Consider the following 19,119-nt stretch of genomic DNA (forward strand, 5'->3'; position numbering starts at 1 on the left):
AGAACATTTGATATTAATAATACAATGTTTTATCTATCTATTATGACTAATCTTCCAATTATTTTTTAATAAATCAACTTTTACCTTTAGTTTACTGTCAGTACACTAATAGGATATGCTGATAGCAAATAAAAGACAAAAGTTGAATTATTATAAAATAAAATGTTATGTTGATGGCAATGTAAAGACAAATATTAGATTATTAAAAAATAATTCAAAAATGAAATTATTCACGGCGAATTGGGTGAAAGATCGGGTTATTAATATCAAATTTTCCTAAAATAACTTATATTAGAAGTAAGGTCTCTGACAATCGAATCTTGTCTCAATTGAAGTAAACATCATTTTTTTCAAATAAAATTCTGGAATTAAATCTCAACTAGTTCTCCTCTTCCTCTAGCTTATCCTATAATACTAAAAAAAACAGAATAAGGTCCCTAATATGAATGGTCCCATGCCTATAATAGACTTGTTCGACTTGTAACTTGTAAGTTGTAATTTCAACTTAGCATGGAACTTGCCATTAGAAAGATTCTCATTTTTGACTTTGGGTGTAGATCCTCTATCACCTTCAGTATATTCCATTTTTAGGAAAACAAAATATAGATAGTTAAAATGGCGTTCGTCAATTATGAAATTTACGTTATGTTTAAAATTTAAATAGGTGAAAATAAAAGAACAATAAAAAGATTATATTTCACTATTTTGGAAACCTACAAAGGATGGACTAGGGACTTGAGGAGGAAAATAGAGAGAAAGGGATACGAAAGAAAATTTATTTTATATTTTAAATGAAATAAATTATTTAATATTTAAAAGATTGAAAGAAAAATACATTAATGTCTCCAACGTCTCCCCGTTTTGCACTTCTGCCCTCCTTTTAATTCCCTCTATCTTTTTCTTCTCTTCCATTTTTTTCCTTAAAAACTTATTATCCAAATTATAGTGTTAAGAATGGGATTAAAGTGAGATTTATTATCTAGACTTGAAAAATTATAAAGTTTTATTCTTGGTGGAAGCAATAGTAAATTATTTTAAAAAAGCATAAAAATGTATGAGAAAAAAGCAATAGCAAATTAATAATCTATTTTGAGAAATCTTTTTAAGAAGTGGAGGACTATTTAAGGGTATACTGAATATTAAACTCTGATCTTAAACTTGGATAGAAAAACACTTATTTTGAAATTTACTTTTAAATTAAACATATTTTTAATTATTATTAAAAAAAACCTATTTATTTCAAATATTATTAAATCCACAGACGATGTACTCTAGTAGATGTATGGATTAGGGTTGAAAAAAATTGAATAAATTTAGCATTTTTAAAAATATTTCCAAAATAAGCTTTTGAAAATTTTAATATAACAGGTGTTTTAGTGTTTAAGCTTATGGTCAGATATTGTTTATTGTTACTACAGTAAACAAGAAAAAACATGTTAAAAATAAAAATTTACAATGAATTTATTCGCTATTACTAACATTGAATAAAAAAAGACAATATTATAGATTCATAGCTTTTAAAGGGAAATAAAAATAAATTAATTGCAATGCTTAGTTCGCTCTTCTAACAACAAAATATCCTTTGTTGTTTTTTGCTCTTTTAAAAGTTATGACATAATCTTTCTTTTGTTCCCTGTTAGTAACAACGAACGAAATCGTGTTGATATTTTTTATCTTTTAACATGTTCTTCTCTTATTCATAGTAACATCGAATAATCACTAACCTTAGACTAAGACACGAAGACACTTATTTAAGAATTAAAAATTTTAAAACTTATTTTAGGATTTTTTTTATTTAAAAATCTCTTTTTTTTTTTCAATTTTTATTAGGGTTGAAACGGTAGTCATCTATAGAGTTGTTCAAAAGTGACCCAACTCGAAAACCCAAACCGAAACTGAAAGTAAACCGATCCGAAAATGTGTTTCTTTTTTAGGTTTATCGAACCGACAGTACCCAAAGCGGTTGACAACCGAAAATGGAAAAGCTGAATCCGAGTTGTAACCGATTTTTTTAATCGACACATAACCGTTAACCGAGATTACCCAAACCTAATAATGACCGACCCGAGTCATATCTGACCCGAATCATGCTCGAAACTGAATTCTATCCGGCTAAAACTGACTTAACCCGAACGAATTTTAGATCGAACTGCTGTAAACCTGAACCAATTTTTAACATAGAAGTATGATAGACTCATATTCAATCATCTTTTTAGTTAATCTAATAAAGTGTTAGATATTTTAATATTTATAAATACATGGTTTCATATGTTTAGAGTTATTAATCAATAGTCCATGTTTATTTAACTACTTTTAATCGAATTAGATGAAAATTGATAGAACATTATAATTTTAATTTCCGATCAAACAAGTAAAAGTAACAAAGTAATAAAAATTAAATTGATTTGCATTTAACTATTTTGCTAAGTAAAGGGAATTTTGTCATCAATTAAAAAATGACTGATATTGATTTGATTAATAGTAATTAATAATACGTAGTCGAATTCTGTTAAAAAAACCCGAACCCGATCTGTACCCGACAAAACCGAACCAATTAGTAACCGATGACAACCTGAGACCGATTAACACTTGACACGAACTTCAATCGACACCGAACCGATGCTAACCCGATAGCTTGAATAACCGATCTCCAAGCGAACCGTGATTAACCGACTTGACCAGAGTGTGACCCGTTATAAAAAACAGACGAGAAATAACCGATCCGAAATATAACCGAATTAAATAACACCCGTCCGAAACCGACCCGATCACCCAAATGAACACCTCTAGTCATCTAAACGTGTGGCATTTAGCCATCAACCCATCAAGTTTGGAACCCATTCCTTCTAATATGAGACTCTACCAGCCAAGTATAAATAAAAACTAAACTTCCGCCGTCCCGCGTCAAGGAGTTTGAACATTTATTCTGCTTTTCGCTGCTCCGATTGTCTTCTCCTACGCCGATCTCATCCCATCCAGAGAAAGATAAAGAGAGAGGGAGAAAGTGGGAGTAAGGTATAGGTAAAGTGAGGAGTGGTTTCTGACCTGCATCTAGGCTTGACGTACAATACAACTGAGGTTCGTTTCGTCACTCTCTGCCAATTTTGTTTGATTAAATTTGATTATTTTTTGTTTTCGAGGTTGATTTTTGTATCTTGTTTGTTATTTCTGTTTGCTTGATTGAGATTTTTAAATTTAATTGTGTGGCCATGTTGATTTAGAGTTCAATTTGTTAAATTTTTAATTTTTTTATTTTAATTTTAATTTTTTTTTTTTCGTTTTTTGGATCTTGATTTTGAATGTTTGGTATTTGGTTGATATGCTTCCTTGGTTGATGTTCGCATAACTTATATCTTTGTTTATTTGCATTTTTGAAATCGCGTTTTGATTAATTGTGTGGCCATGTTGATTTTGAGTTCAATTTGCTGATTTTCTTTTTTGTTTTTTTGATTTGAAATTGAATGTTTTATATTTGGTTGATATGCTTGCTTCTGGTTGATGTTCGTATATCTCTTCTTTTATTTGCTTTTTTGAAATTGGCGTTTTTATTTGTTTAATGCAATTGGATTCATTTGTGCTCAATTCTTGTGGTTTTCACTAATGTTTTAGTTTTTGTTCATATCAAAAAGATTTCAATGAAGTTGCGGATTTCTTACGTTGAATGCAGATTTTTATGCATAAATTAGACTAGTTCTTGACAGTTCTCAAGCTCTGCGTACTACAATATTAAAAAGTGAATGAATCTTGAAGCTCTTTTATACATACTCATCTGTCCCAAAGAGTTAGCCCCATTTTCCTCTGTCAGTTTGTCTAATTGAATTTGACTCATTTCTTTTTATGGTCAACGCCCACACAATTCTCACTATATATTTAATTTATCTTTTCATCTGTAGTATATCTTTTTACCCTTTTTCTCACTTTTTTAGATTTTCCCCTATTTGTTCTTGGAGCAGTTTATTTGAGAATTGAGACAAAGGGAATATATTCTGTGATCATAGTGTTGATATTGAATTACTTATTATGTGCGCATTCAGGTTTTATCACTACGTGAAAATTGTTGTTTTTTCAAAATGGACAAGGCTTTGGATATGTCTCTAGATGATATTATAAAGAGCAAAAAAAGTGCTGGAAGAGGGAGAGGACGAGGTGGTTATTCTCGTGGTCGTGGAGCTGGAGGTGGTTATTCTCATGGTCATGGAGCTAGAGGTGGTTCTTTTAGTGGTGGGAGGATGAGAGGAGTAGGGAGAGGGGCACGACAGCAGGGCTCTCTTGGAGTCAATGCTCGACATTCTTCTTTCACTATCGCCAAGGCAAGCCTAAACTTCGGATGTTGTATGAATTCTTTTAAGCATTTGGCATGTAGTTTATAGGAGTTCTGGTAAATGGTGATTCGTTAAAAATAATATTGAATCAAGCTGTAACTCATGGCCTAATTTCATGTTTGGAGAAAGCTTCTGATGGGCTCATATTCAGCATTACTATGTAGTTGCTTTCCCAGGTATCCATAACAAATATGGTTTATGTAATTTTTCCGGGGAAGATTTGTTGCATTAATTTTCGGGACATCTATGAATATGATCCACTGTTGGAAGTCTTTTGCTGCATCCAAAATCTTGGTATCCTCATGGACAGTGAGGGCTGCTGCTAGTCAGATATATGAATCAAAACTATCATTAATCCACATTTTTTAGGGGTTTCATAGTTTTGTTTCTTATGACTGTTTAGTAGAAACAGAAAGGGATGATGAACTATTTTTCCGAATCTTGGTTTCTTCTCTTTTGGAAACTTGTTGCCCCACTTCAACATCCTTTTACAAGGAATATTCTACACTAATAAATTTGATCTCTTTAGCTTATAACTGATGTTATACAAATGCTTCAATCCTGCAGTTTCTTTAAACCTTCCTTTTTATCACCCATTAAAGTAAGCCTTGTGGTCACACTCCTTTGGTCATGATATAGGCTTATCTACTCTTCTCGATGGCTTATCTGGCCTTCTGATATGGATTTGGATTGATCATTTATAGTTTCTTTTATATATTTTAGATATGAAAGTCCCATTGACACCTTGAGAATGGCGAATCATCCTTTTTTAGAATTCTGACATCAACGTTTCCCCATATGGGTTCTGTTTCCCCAATGGTATCACCAGTCTTTTCGCAGAAGCAAGAACGTCCTATGGGAGCATGATTTATTTGAAGAGAGCCTTACATCCGCAGGAATACCTACAATGGAAAGTGGCACAGAGTTGTTTATCACAAACTTGGATACTGGAGTTAGCAATGATGACATAAGGGTACTGCCAGATTAATTAATTTTCAATTAAAAAAACCTTTGAGACTGGTTTCTTCTGGACCTGAAATTTGAGCTTGGAACCAGGATCTTTTCTCTGAAATCGGGGAGCTGAAACGTTATGCTATGCACTATGACAAAAATGGTGAACCCAATGTAAGTTGTTGTGTCCCTTTTTTCTTTTTAACATGTTGAAATGAAGTTTCGTTTAAATTTGCATGCTGTGTTTTGTTATTTTCTACATGCTTACTTGTTTTTTACAAGTCTGAGCATATGCAAGAGGTGTAATGTGTTTCATCTTTTATAATCTGTCATTTGCATGTTGCAACTTGCAAGTTAATAACTTATGTATACTCTCCGTAATGCTAGGGCTTATCTTCTTTTTCATCTATTCTTGGCATGCTTGAATTTTGACATGCTATCATATGTTGATTGTGTCCCATTTTTGTTTATGGCATGGTGTCTGAGATGAATACATCTTGTTTTGAGTATGTAGAGTGAACCTGACAGTTTTGAGTTTCCACTGCATTATACTTCTTCAATTTTCTAACTGTTGGAGGATGCTTGAGCACTGAAGATATTCTATATTATAAATTGTTCCTTGTTACTGCAATATATTCTGTAGCGTTTTTGCCTCCCTTTAGCTATTTGTGGATTTATTTTGTGTTGTAACTATTTATTTGAGTTGGAGTAGTAGCTGTAGATTGTGATTTGTTACCATTGTTGTGTCATGTGATTGTGTGCTTGATAAAAAAAACTTAAAAAGCATGAACCTTCAAATTTTGTCATACTTGTTCACTGATAACTTTGTATCTTAACATCTTATAAATGTTTAGGTTTTAGGAGTGCATGACAATTGATTTTCTTAGATGTTTTAATTTCAAATAAAAGTCTGCATTTAGGAATTGAGCTTCAATTGAAAAACTTGAAGTTTATGCAGATGAAAAATTTTCCCATCCTGGTGTTATTTGTTTTTTGCTAGTATTCCCTTGTGTGCAGTGATTGGTGAGTTTCTAAGATGAAATACTGAAATCTTTTGCTTAATGAAGGTCATAAATGTTTTTTATAATATACTTGTAGATATCCAATTTATTTGCGGGTTGATGTCTGCTCTCGTTATCTTTTGTGGCTCTTTATAGTCTAAAACTTCAATCTTTAATTACATAGTATTATGTAGTCAAATGTTAGCTGCTTCTTGTTTACTCTCTTTTTGCAATAATTTCATTGTTTTTTAGGGATGTTTTTCGTGAAACAAATCTTCATTTTTATCCAAGATTAAAGCATATGCTGTTTTTGTACCTTATCCTGCAATTTTCAAGTGTGGTGGTTGCTTTTTTCTTATCTGGCTGAGAAGTGATACTAATCGATCGTTCTTGTGGTGATGGTGACTGATTGTAGGGGTCAGCTGAAGTTGTCTATGTTAAAAGAAGCGATGCTTTTGCTGCACACAGGCGTTATAACAATGTTCTACTGGATGGAAGGCCTATGAGGATCGAGATTGCAAGCCTCAGTTCAGGACTTCCTTTAGCTGCTCGTGTAAATGTCGTTGGAGGTGCTAACAGAAAGGCAACAAGAAGAGTTATGACGTATGCACACTGAGATAATCTTTTGTGTTTGATAATTATTTGTTGGTCATTTAATCTGTTACATGTAGAAACTTTTAGTTGAAAGCTTACTACAAGAGTTAACTTTGCACAAACCAAAATGTTTGCCCCATCGCCATCAGTGATGTGTACATTTTAAATGATCGCTTGGTTTGAATTTCAGAGAGAATAATCTGGCAGAACAGCTGGTAGCTGTTGAGGGATTAATCAGTGCATTGAGGAGCCTATGTTATTACTGTATATGGTACAACAATCTTGTAAGGATATCTACATTCAAAAGGAGAATGGGGAAACAAGAAAGTAATAGTTTCTGAAAATGTTTTTTTTAGTATGAATAAATGTTGGTGGTTGATGCGATTTGCTTCAAACTTCAAATTACATCCACTTCGATGGATTTTACATAGTACTTGTCAACCTATTTTATTTTCTTTATAATAATGGTGTGTTTGATGCACACGCTGTCTCTTGTAAAACCTTAGAAACCATGGATTGACAAAGGGGTAAAACCGTTACTATTGGGCTGAGTTGATTAGGGTTCATTTCACCCTTTTGAAAGGATAGCTTATACGGAGATATGAATTCTACTTTTTTTACTAAAGTATTCTTGGGTACTTGGTTTCTCTTTTCTCAAGTAGTTCCATATCCTGCCCTCTTAAATTTATAAAAGAATTTGAGATGGATAGTGAAGTTGGGTACTTGGTACAGAACACGGGCTGACAGATGCTCATTGCACAAGACCTTTTTTGTCCCTCTTGCATCACCAGTCTCTAGTGTACACTTGGCTAGCCTGAAGATGATTTCTGATTTTTGATACCTTGATCCTTGGTGGTTTGTTGGTCACATTACACTCTTCACTTTACCTCAAGAACTCGTATCGTACCCTTGATACTCAGACATGTGTAGGATACTTGAATACTTCATTTTAGTTCAAATTTAGGGAAGTTTTCCTTTTCTTTTACGCTTCTCTTTCTTGGTACCTGTATGTTGTTTTGATGTTTAGCTTCATTTGAGTAATGCAAATAGCTTTCTCGTGCAGGCACAACAGAAGTCACACAAATTTTTCAGCCCAAAGAAATGGTGATGGGTGAGTCAACTTTCCTTGTTTTGAGAAATGTATATTTCCTTTAGTTTTCATGTTGTGTCGTTCACAATTCATTGGCATTTTTGATCCGAATAATTTTAGCCAACATTATGAGGTCGACATTTACTTGTGAACTCGTTATCTAACTTGTTCAACTCTTAGTTATGCACTAGACTTGTGATCGCACAAGCAAGATGGAATTGATAATTTATAATGTTTTTAGCTATTGTGCTTAAAAATATTATCTAACTTGTTCAACTCTTAGTTATGCACTAGACTTGTGACTATTGTAATGACGAAAAAGCTCTTATTGCTTGATCCTTAACTACTCCCTGCGCCCCTTTAAATTTGCTTCAAAACATTAAATAAATTCTCACTTTGATTTGTGTTACATTCCAAATCTAAAGAGACAAAGAAGTAAATAAATAGCATGACATGATATTATGCATATTTATACTATCTTCGTTTGTATATCAACTATTATACTTGGAATTATGTAGTGGATGTTATATGCAATTTACGTGTCAAAATATTCCTTGGTCTTGCCAAGTGAAGTAACTTTTGTTCTTATTCTTAACTTTATTTATTTATCTATGAACTTGAAACTAGTGTATATATACTTCCTCTGTTCCCAATTGATTTTTGCACATTAGTTGTATAAGTTTCATAATGTTCTTTACACTTTTACTTTATTGTTGTTTTCGTAGTGTATTACTCCATCTTTCTACTTTTTCAAAACCTGCCACTGCAGTATTAGAGGGTTAAGTGTCTTAGTTTTAAAAAGTGCACCTTATGTGCGACTCAAAGGTAGGATCTAGGAATCTACTCTTTTTCATCAGCCCTCATCTAGATACAGAAGGTGTGTTGTGCTTTTGGTTATCATTTGGAGAAAATATATGTAGTATGAAAAATTTTGTGTTCTTGAAGAGAGGACTAAAAACGGAACTTTTTCAGACAAAAAAGAAAAGGAGATAAATAAGGAATTTTTTGCATTTCTAAAACTTGTCAGACTCTGTTACTCTCGTGTTGCCTCCACCACCACTATGTATCTCCTTTATTTTCTTCTCTTTTTTTTTTCTTTCTTCTGACCTCCATTTTTTCTAATTTTCTTCTAGATTTTCATCCTTTTTTTTCTCTTACTATGATTTATTTTATCTTCCGCCTTCTAGATTTCTAATTCCAATTTTTGTTTTCTTCCATTTTTGTCGATTTTTCCTTTTTAATTTTAAATAAGGATTTTTTTTGCATTTCTAAAACTTGTCAAACTGATTGTCTTAGATTGTTGTAGAATGTAAGTTTAGGTACCTACTACCTTTCTTATATCATTTTGAGCTATGCTAGTAGCTTAGCGCAATAACAGCAAATGTTTAGATCTTTAGTGCAATTATATGTTTTTTAGTATCAAATATGTTCTAGAATTGTGCTAAAAGCTTTTACCCCAAAGCGTGGTTTTTTCCAACAAAAAGCTCGTGCTTTTGGCTTGCATTGCGTCTAGGCTCTTGAAACCTTTAGCCTCGGTGTACATTGCTTCTTTTGAAACTAAACTTAATTGTAATTGTATCATAGAATATGCTTATGTGGCTCGTTGTAGGCTTTCAATATTGCACGTTATCAGTTTATTAATTTGTTCTTGACGTGTTCAATTGTGCTCAATTATTCTGGCAACACTAATGTTGCAGTTGAGTAGAAAGTATTTGTTTTTTGTATTAGCATCCAATGATCAGGTATGAAGCTCGTGAGTTATCACGTAAAGTTGGTTTTCTCTTACTAATTTTCGTCTGAAATTGATTTCGATGATCTCGATTGGTTTCATTCAAGCTAATAACACACTGTATTCTCTTTATCAATAACTATGCATTTTTTCCAATGGAATTGGAAACAGGATAACTATTCCCTTTGAAAAACCCAACATGATATGCTCAAGCTGAAAGAAAATTTTAATTTGATTCAGTCACATGATTTCAGGAAGCGTTGCTGTAACTAATACATTCTAGATTATTTTGTTAAATGTTATTATGTGAAGTTCCCCGATGCACTTCATGCTATTATCTAACTTGTCTACAGTATATTTAGAGTTTTGTCTGAACAATATCCTGTTTCATTAGTGTATTAAATTGACAAGTTAACAAGATAATATTTTTGAGGATGATCTTTTATTGACAAGTACCTTTCTTTGTTTATAATCTGGGAAATACCTTTTAAACCTTTTTGTGTTGTATCTTAACCATCAAAAAGTTTCAATGGTTGTACTTGATTGATTTTATTCAGAATTGGACCTTCAATAAATATATAATAACATATATAACAAAATTCTTTCAAGGTTGTTAATGCTGATGATTAGATTCTGTTGTAATGAGAGAATAGTGGAGCTGCTAGCAGATCTTAAAATAAGGATTTACAGTCCTTGTAACCAAGCAAGAAAAGATTCTGTAAACGACAAAGATTATTGTAACAAGGTGACACCCATACTCGCTTTATTTTTGCCCCAGCATTTAGAAACAAGCATAAATTGTCTTTAAGTCTGTATATGCCTTGTCAGGCTCAAGGTATGCACATAAGAACAAGCATAAATTTGTTTTAAGAAAGTGGCAAAGTCACTAGTACTTTTTTCTATTAGTTTGTGACCTGAACCATGCTTGCAATTATTAGGGGTGTTCAATGGGCCGGATAACGGCTGGGCTTAAATAAATTTGGGCCGTACTAGATAAGGGCCCTTTAAAATTAATATGTGCTTTAAATGGGCTGGGCTTTCAAAGCCCGATTTGGCCCAACCCTGTCCATTTTTAATACTAAAAATTATTTTAATCCCCATTTATCAATTTATAACAATTAAATTATCATTTATAATAATTAGATTGAAAAAAGTATTAATAATTTCATTGACATTGTCATTTATAATATTTAAATTATACATTAATTATACTATATAAAGGCCCGTTTTCAGCCCTTATTGAACCCTTTTATAGCCCGCTTTATTTTAATTATAGTATAGCCTGTTTTTGACCTAGCCCTTACAAAGCCCTTCTAGAAACGGGCTGGATAAGGGCTCAAATGGGAGCCCGGCCCATTGAACACTACTTGCAATCCTGCTATTCAAAAACATTGTCCTCTTGGGGTGCTTGGTAACTCATCTGCAATCTTACAATTCTACCTTTGGACTTTATATGATTAGGCATTTTCCTACTGAAATCATTTAGGTTTGTTGCGATGAATTATGAATGTCTCTTTAAGAGTTATATGCCGAATATTTTCATCTAATAGAGATGGAACCTGGGGATATCAGTTGAATGTTTCTCAGTTCACTTAATTGAATATATGTTATTTATACATGTCTTTTATATATTGTATCTCTTTGTCTATCTTAGATTTTTGCTCAGATTTATGTTTTCATTTTTATTTTTTTTTTATGATAGTATTTGAATGAATTATTATTCTTGAAATCTAAATGCTTGTAATTGATTTAGCAACTTTATCATTGGTTATAAATAAATATGACACAGAATATAATTGCTTCAAACTTGGTTCTGGCATTATTGACCTATCATTACTAAGTTCTGGAGTGGCTCATGTAGTTTTATGTTAGTATTAGACTATAGTATATCTTGTGGTAATTGTCAATTGGATTTTATGGCTTTGTTTGTGTTGTGTGTAAAGTGTGATTAACAATTCTGAAAATGCTTGTGTAGGCAAAGAACAAGTGGTGGGTTTAGGAATAGTCAAGAACGTAAACGCACACAAAGCCAAGGCATACGCGGTGGCCAAACACAAGGAAGAGGATGGGGTCGAGGGAAGAAGCAGGTTAAGAAATCTGCCGAGGATCTTGACAAAGAGCTAGATAATTATCATGCCGAAGAGATGCAGATTTCTTAAATCCATCTGTGGCCGACACTAGAGTTAAAATGAATTACTGAAGATGCTCAGCTGCTTCTGTTTCAGGGATGTGGTGGATGTTTGTTTTGTTCGGAACTCTAGATTTTTCTCGGATTTTTGTTTCACAAGTTTAGTTGTTTGAGACAAATCTGCGTTGGCTGTAGGTACACCAATTTATGGCTGTGGTTGTAGTTACATCTTTACATCAATTTTTTTCCCTTATACTGCTTTATGGATTCTGTTTACTGGAGACCGAAGAAACAGGTAATAGGGTAGAAGCAGATACATAGATGCTGTTTTCATTGGCGCTTGAAGTGTTCTTGGCGATATAATTGGCGATTCAGTATTAATATCGAGTGGCACACGACAGTTTCTTGAGTAAAATCTGCCAGATCAAGTAACTTTTTTGATGGGAATAGTTGTAGTATTTAGTTGCAGGTTATCTTTGAATATAGTAACCTAGAAGGCTAAGAATATTTTTGGAACAGTTGTAGTTCTCATTCTCTTATAGCTTCTTGCGTATTTACGTGTTTCGTTTATTTATCGTGTTCAGCATAGCTGATTAATTGTTTCTATTTTCTAACTTAAATTTGCATGGTAGCTTTTGCTATTTGGATCTGTTCTCTGCAGTTTGTGTCAACTTGTTTCAGGAATTTTTTTGTTAAGAAAAGATTGGTAGGAAAACACAAGCATTTTGAGAGGTTAACACTTTATACATAATAGTCAACATCCAAAGATTAGGATCAAATGATATAAAGTGAACAAACTACCCGCTAATACACCCAAGGATCAAAGGTAAAGTCTCAAGAACAAGTCCAATAGAAAACACCCAAAAATAAAATTGAATGTGCAATCCAAGAACTCCAACTAAGCAATGAAGAACACAATCAAAGCCAACATAAAGATTTAAGTGGTTAACTCCTAATTTTGCTATGTTCACTGTCCCAGCTTAGATGACTTGTTGCTCCTTTAATGGTTCTCCAATAAAGATACAATCTTGATAATGATTACAATTGAGGAAGAAAAGAATAGAAAAGAGAATAGAGAGAATTATGTAGAGAGCGAGTGAGGTTAAAAAAGCATTAACATTAATCTATGTGTTAAGTCTATTTATAATACATAGGGTCTAAGACACTTATATGCAATCCTAAGAAAAAACAAAAAACGAAAACAGAACAAGAGAAAATCTTCCAGATCCTGAAGCCGAGTAGGCTTCCCTTTGGCCAGGGGGAAAGCCGAGTCGGCTTTTTCTTCTGTCTCAAATTCCTTTTGATCCTTTGAAAGCCAAAGTGCCTTATATTGTTTTCACCCTTTTTCATCTCTTTTTACCACAACACTTTAACTATAATTAAGGGCTTCAAGTCACACTAATCATCACATAAAGCTTTTGCTTGAATTTACAAATTTGTTTCAAAATCCTACTCGTTGAGGCTTTTAACTAAAGGACCATCAATTCTTGTGAGAGATTATTTGAGAGACTATCTCCAATTGGTTTGGTCTAGAAAGAAAGGACATTAAGGATATTATAAGTATGCATTTAATATACTTAGGTATTGTACGCTTACTTGGTGGGTAACTGGGTATTAATGATATTGTAAATAGACATTTAAGATATAGTAAGCAGGCATTAAAGATGACATAAGTAGTCGTTAATAATGATGTAAGTAGGAATTAAGAATTCTGTAAGTAGACACTAAGGATATTGTAAGTAATCATTTAAGACACTGTAAATATTGCACACTTACTCGGTGGGCATTAAGGATATTGTAAGTATGCATTTGAGATACTCTAAATAGGCATTAAAGATATAGTAAGTATACATTAAGAATACAATAAGTATGCATTAAGCTTTAATGGGCTGAACATAAGAGACGCAAACAGACAGTCTCTTAGGAGATGGGCTAATATTTTAATCTTCTTTGCCGTTTTCATCCATAAACTATTATCTATTTTCAACCATCTTTTAACAACATTTGGATTATTTTCTACAATTGGTCCTTTAAAAAATTTCTATTGTAATGGAAAAATATGAGCAGTAAAGATAGACTAATTAAAATCACATTAGTTTTTTTCTTTTTAGATCATTTCAAAATAGAATAATATAACAAATTATGATTCAAAAAGTTATTAAAGTGGACATTTTAAACTAAAATAAGTTAATGTCATAAATTTTTAGTTGTAATCAAGTTTTGTAACATTTAGATCTATCTACACTGTTACAATTGGCTATTTACTGCATTTTCTCAAGATTTTTTCTTTCGCATATATGAATATGAGTAGTTAATGACATATTGGATTAAATCACATCATCATATTGCTGAAAAATAACTAATGATAAGCTCCAAAAGCTTTGCTATATTTTTAAATTTAATTGGATATTGATTAATTATGGGGACATTATTTGTCCAGCTATAAATTTTTATTTAAAAAAATATAGATTTAAAAAAATAGCTAAATTTAGATAGAAAACTTAAAAGAATATCTTACAGTTTATTTTCTAATAAGATTTTGTAAGAATTGACTAATTTAAAAAGGATGTTATTGACAATAATTTAGATTATACTAAGATTTCAATTTACAAGGACTTTATTCTATTTACCTAAATTATAGTTTCCATTAGTTATTTAATTTAAGATAAAATCAATATTTAAGTATCTTAAAAAAAATATAGTCTAAGATTTGGGAAAATTATCCCGTCAGAAAAAAATTACAACCAACTTATTTCCTAATAGAAAAAATATGACAACCAAAGACAATTGTGGGGGATCCCTCAAAATTAACAAAGGATTGATTTTTTTCCTAAAATTGCTATCATTATGTGTATAAAATTATTATTTTCAATTACGATCTAAATATTGAAGTAATTTCAAATATTTACATACATCATAAGGTTGAAATAATGAATTATATGTATTAATATTATATAATTGCATCTTTGTTTTAAAATGTACTTTCATATTAAAAAATTATACAAATTATTCTTTAAGACAGCCTTACCGAGAGACGAACCTCATAAATGGGTTAAATAGTCCATCAAATATGTACGATGAGAACATGAACTTGTTATGAATAATTGTAAAACCCAAATTGTTGTGAGAGACGGTTTCTCCGAAAGACACATTAGATATATGGGTTAAATAGCTCAATTAGTACAAATTAAAGAGAAAATAAAAATGTGGGCTTCTTGTAGAAACGAAATCTCACAAGAGTAGCTAATTATTAAATTAGTTTTTTGCTAAAGGTATTTGGTTTTAGCTTTAAAGTATAAATATTTTATTTAAAAACCTTTATTATAATTTTATTTGATAATTGAGGTAATATCTATAAACAAGTTTTTGCAAATTGGCAGCTTCTCAAAATCAGTTCCAAAAATTCTATATTTTTCTAAAAGTTATTTATTAAAAGCCATTTTACTAAAATAGCTTAAATAAGCTAGTTAAGAAACTAAAATACGGTTAAAAAAACTAAACGGTGGAAACCAAACAATTCTTTAATTTTGTTAATGATTATTATGATCTTCATTACTCCATAAAATAAATAAATTTGTACAATTATTAGAGGCAAGCTATCTTTTTCTGCACTGCATATCAATGGTGCATGCTTTAAATTTATTAGTACTAATTTAATTAAAAGTTATACTCCTACAAAATAATGGTATTATTCATGATTATAATAAAATGATGATGAAAATAAACAAGAATTTGAAGAAGACGATCATGATTAATGATAAAATTAAGGGTATCTGATCTCATTCATGATTTAAATAAATTATCATCACATGATTTTATTGATAAAAAATTACTGAACTCATGCTTAAATGATTTTATACAATAGTTGAAATATTATCAAAATTAATAATTTAATGCCAATAAAATAATATTTATACTGTAGTATTTCACAACAACAAAAAAATTCATCCTAAAAAGAAAATACTTCGATGGACTATTAAATTTAGGATTTTTAAATTAAATCATAGAAAGTAAATTTTAATGAATAGAAAAATTAGAAGTATATAGGCTATAGCTTTGCCATTGTACATGATCGATCAAGGATCTAACGTATCCACAGCAATACTTTTTGTTAGTATAAAATAAAACTATGAGATTGATTTGAGATTAGGATATTATCTCCATTGAAATAAATATTATTTTTTCTAAATAATTAAATTTTAAGTTTAATTTTCACCAAGTTCTCCTCTTCTCTTAGTCTTTCATATAATAAAAAAATTAATTTTACTTTCATAATTATTTTTTTCTTAAAAGTGAAAAAAAAAATTATGAAACACACATGAATCATGATGAAGAAGGGGATGGACAATTTTCCTTCCCATTGCTTTGAACTTGCATTCCTTTCACTGTATTTTTTTGCAATTTACATAATTTATTAAAAACATAGAATTACTTCTTTTTACTATTATCATCTCTGTTCACCTCTTCTTTTTTTTTTGAAATTATTAATAATAACTTTGTATTTTTGCACTTTATCTTTGATAGTTTTTTTTATTATCAATGATACTCCTAACATTTCATACTAATTGTAACCGTAACATTATTCAAGTTTTGTTGTTATTTTACCGTTAAAATCCTTTTAAAAGGAAATAAATAACAAACTGACCATGGTTGATTTTTAAAAGGATTTAATGACAAAATAACAGCAAAAACTTGAATAATATCACAGTTGTAATTAGCATGAAATGCTGGGGGTACAATTGATAATAGAATAAACATAGAATTATCAAAAATAAAATGTCAAAACACAAGAATACTATTGATAATTTCCCTTTTATTTTTCCCACCCCTTCATTTCTCATTGGATCTTCTTCCTTCTTTTTTTTGATTGTTAACTTGTTATACTAATTTACATATTGCAACTTGCACCACCCTATCTCCATACTAAACAACTAAATTTATAAAAAAAAAATTCAAAAAAATACTAAATTTAAGAATCGGACAATCTTATCTCCATCAGAGAAATTTAAATTCGATTCTCACTATTTTCGATTCTATGTAGGGTTCTCACTTTTTGAGGTAAAATTGACCGCTTTCCTCTATTACTCTCTGTACGGATATAAATTATTTGTCATCTTTTCGCATCCAGACCCTGTTTTCGAGCGGAATATTACTTATTAGGTTAATGATGATGACTATCATCGCCTTTTACCCGTCGATTTTCTTCAGCTTATCCTGTACATACTCATCAAAATAAAAAAAAATACAAAAAAAAATTAGACGTCACAAGGCTGCAACCACCATCTGCTTCTTCCTACATGACTCCATAGGCGCCATTAACTCCACTTCCCTAAATCTCTTCCCAATCCCACTTTCTTCAACCGCCATATTTACACTAATCCCAATCGGAACATCACATATATCCACCCCAAACAACCGGATCACTGGACCCATGGATCCAGACCCATTACCACAACCCCTTTTCTTAAAATCAATATAAAGCTGTTTATCTAATCCTGCACTGGATCTCTGAAACGTAACAACATCCCCAGCATTCAAACCCTTCTCCTTCACAAACCGACTCCACCCTTTCGTCAACACATAACTCTGGCTAGAATTCCAGTATGAGTACCGAAACCTCCATACCTTCTTATTCACATCCTCAAAGTTAAGCAACACGCCATTACTGCTGCTCGAAATCGTTTCAAGGGGGAAGTATTTCTCGGCGTGTTGTTTCGGAATAACCAATCGATTCAATTTCCCTACATCACTTGGAGTGACCACTTTCTCAAACAAATCTTCCCTACAAAATCTCCCAATTTCATTATCCTGTTTCGATTTATACGACGTCGTTTTGTCGACGTTAATTTTGAAATTACGTATGTTTTGCTGAAGCTCGTCTAGGTACGTATGTTTTCTAAGCATATCCACGATCTCTGATTTTGATCGAGAGTTTATAAATTGTAGCTCTGCGATACCGTCAGGATCATCCTGATCAATTGATAGTTGTTTGAAATTAGTTACGGCGTCGCGGCCACGGAAACGTCGGGCGGCGACGTCGTATGCTCGGCCGGCTTCGTCTTCTTCGTTGAAGGTCCCGAGCCAGACACGCTGGTGTTTCTCGTAGATTTGTGCACCCCACCGGCCGTTAGGCTGTGGGACCACCCCTTTGTATTTTGAGGATGGTAGCTTCCTTGACTCGGTTTCGACTCCGTTTTCGGAGTCGATTATGATGCTCGTTCCACTTCCCATCCGGCATAGGGTCCCACTTCTTGGTGTGACTGAGGGTGAAGGTTTGGTTATGGAAGCTGTGGGGAGAGATGTACGGACATTGTTGAGTAGAGAGTCGGTTGTGGAAGAACTTTCATTATCCATGCTACTTGCTGAATCCATTTTTGTGTATAGAAAAAGGGGAAGATGAAAGAAAGTGGTGGTTGATTTGATGTATAAAGGAAGGAAGGAAGGTGAGAATTGACTTGGTTTGATGAATGTTGAATTTTGGGTTGGTTAATTTCATAAGTTTAGTTTTGAGTTTTATGTAGAGTTGAATAAGGATGTAGGGAGTATATATAAGAAGTTTTCCACATGATTTTATTGTTAATAATAAATAAAAATAATAATAAAAAAAAAAATAATAATAATAATAATATTGTCATACAAAATTATTTTTGACGATAAGAATGGAGATAGAGAATATATTTTGTTGGCAACTTAGTGATAAATAGGGATAAGAATACATATTAGCGATAAAATGGCGATAAAAACCTCTTGTTGACATTTCCTTTTTATTTTATAGTGATCCTATTTAAATGAAACACTAAAATTTTCATACAATTTAATATAATATATAAATTATGATATGTAAAAATTATATAATTTTGATATTATAAACTTTACGATGAATTTAATAAGATTTTACTTAATATATTATATAGTTTTTATAAATTGATGTCCAGAAAATTTGAGATCAAATTAATCAATGTAAGTGTTAAAAATATAAATATTTCCTAATATAAGGATGGGGAAACTATAAAATAAAAATTAGAAGTTAGGATTATTATTGGTAGATGATTAACACGTGAAATTATGATATTAAAAATAAATAAAAATATTAATGAGGTAATAGAAGAAGGAATGAGGGGAAAGGAATGGGTCAACTCAAAGGAAGATTCAAGGATAGAGTTGAAGGAGACATAGAGAGTACTGTTTTTTAAGATGTATCTCAATTTTAACTTATTATAGATAAATGTCAACTTATTGTATTCGTAATACTTATTTATATTATCCTTAATACTTACTGATTATATTCCTAATCCCTACTATTA

General features: G+C 31.6%; 2 protein-coding genes across 5 annotated transcripts; one reads left to right on the forward strand and one right to left on the reverse strand.

Annotated features, from left to right (window-relative positions):
- Window positions 1-2,857: 2,857 nt before the first annotated feature.
- On the forward strand, window positions 2,858-12,429 carry LOC130821437 (THO complex subunit 4D-like). Of its 4 annotated transcripts, none has more exons than XM_057687208.1 (8): window positions 2,858-3,078; window positions 4,035-4,310; window positions 5,152-5,295; window positions 5,379-5,447; window positions 6,690-6,877; window positions 7,059-7,195; window positions 7,932-7,979; window positions 11,663-12,429. In XM_057687208.1, exons 2-8 carry the CDS (start codon window positions 4,071-4,073, stop codon window positions 11,809-11,811), a joined length of 975 nt encoding a protein of 324 aa, XP_057543191.1. In that variant the 5' UTR covers window positions 2,858-3,078; window positions 4,035-4,070; the 3' UTR covers window positions 11,812-12,429. The 4 variants fall into 4 exon arrangements, with proteins under 4 accessions (XP_057543191.1, XP_057543193.1, XP_057543194.1 ...); XM_057687210.1 differs by lacking the exon at window positions 7,059-7,195 and adding an exon at window positions 10,297-10,432 and having other exon boundaries at window positions 11,663-11,831; XM_057687211.1 differs by lacking the exon at window positions 11,663-12,429 and adding an exon at window positions 10,297-10,433.
- A 4,078-nt stretch (window positions 12,430-16,507) lies between these two features.
- Window positions 16,508-18,346, reverse strand: LOC130821438 (AP2/ERF and B3 domain-containing transcription factor RAV1-like). The gene has a single exon (XM_057687212.1). It carries the CDS (start codon window positions 18,185-18,187, stop codon window positions 17,078-17,080), a length of 1,110 nt encoding a protein of 369 aa, XP_057543195.1. The 5' UTR covers window positions 18,188-18,346; the 3' UTR covers window positions 16,508-17,077.
- Between the last annotated feature and the right edge of the window lie 773 nt (window positions 18,347-19,119).

The sequence above is a fragment of the Amaranthus tricolor genome, chromosome 8, assembly GCF_026212465.1.
Source record: "Amaranthus tricolor cultivar Red isolate AtriRed21 chromosome 8, ASM2621246v1, whole genome shotgun sequence".
NCBI lineage: Eukaryota > Viridiplantae > Streptophyta > Magnoliopsida > Caryophyllales > Amaranthaceae > Amaranthus > Amaranthus tricolor.

Bases quoted from the DNA above. Each gene is read 5' to 3' on its own strand.
- LOC130821438 (XM_057687212.1), bottom strand. From the start codon at position 18,187: ATGGATTCAGCAAGTAGCATGGATAATGAAAGTTCTTCCACAACCGAC.
- LOC130821437 (XM_057687208.1), top strand. From the start codon at position 4,071: ATGGACAAGGCTTTGGATATGTCTCTAGATGATATTATAAAGAGCAAA. The intron at 5,448-6,689 runs GTAAGTTGTTGT...GACTGATTGTAG, and splicing joins ACAAAAATGGTGAACCCAAT to GGGTCAGCTGAAGTTGTCTA. The intron at 6,878-7,058 runs GTATGCACACTG...TTTGAATTTCAG, and splicing joins GCAACAAGAAGAGTTATGAC to AGAGAATAATCTGGCAGAAC.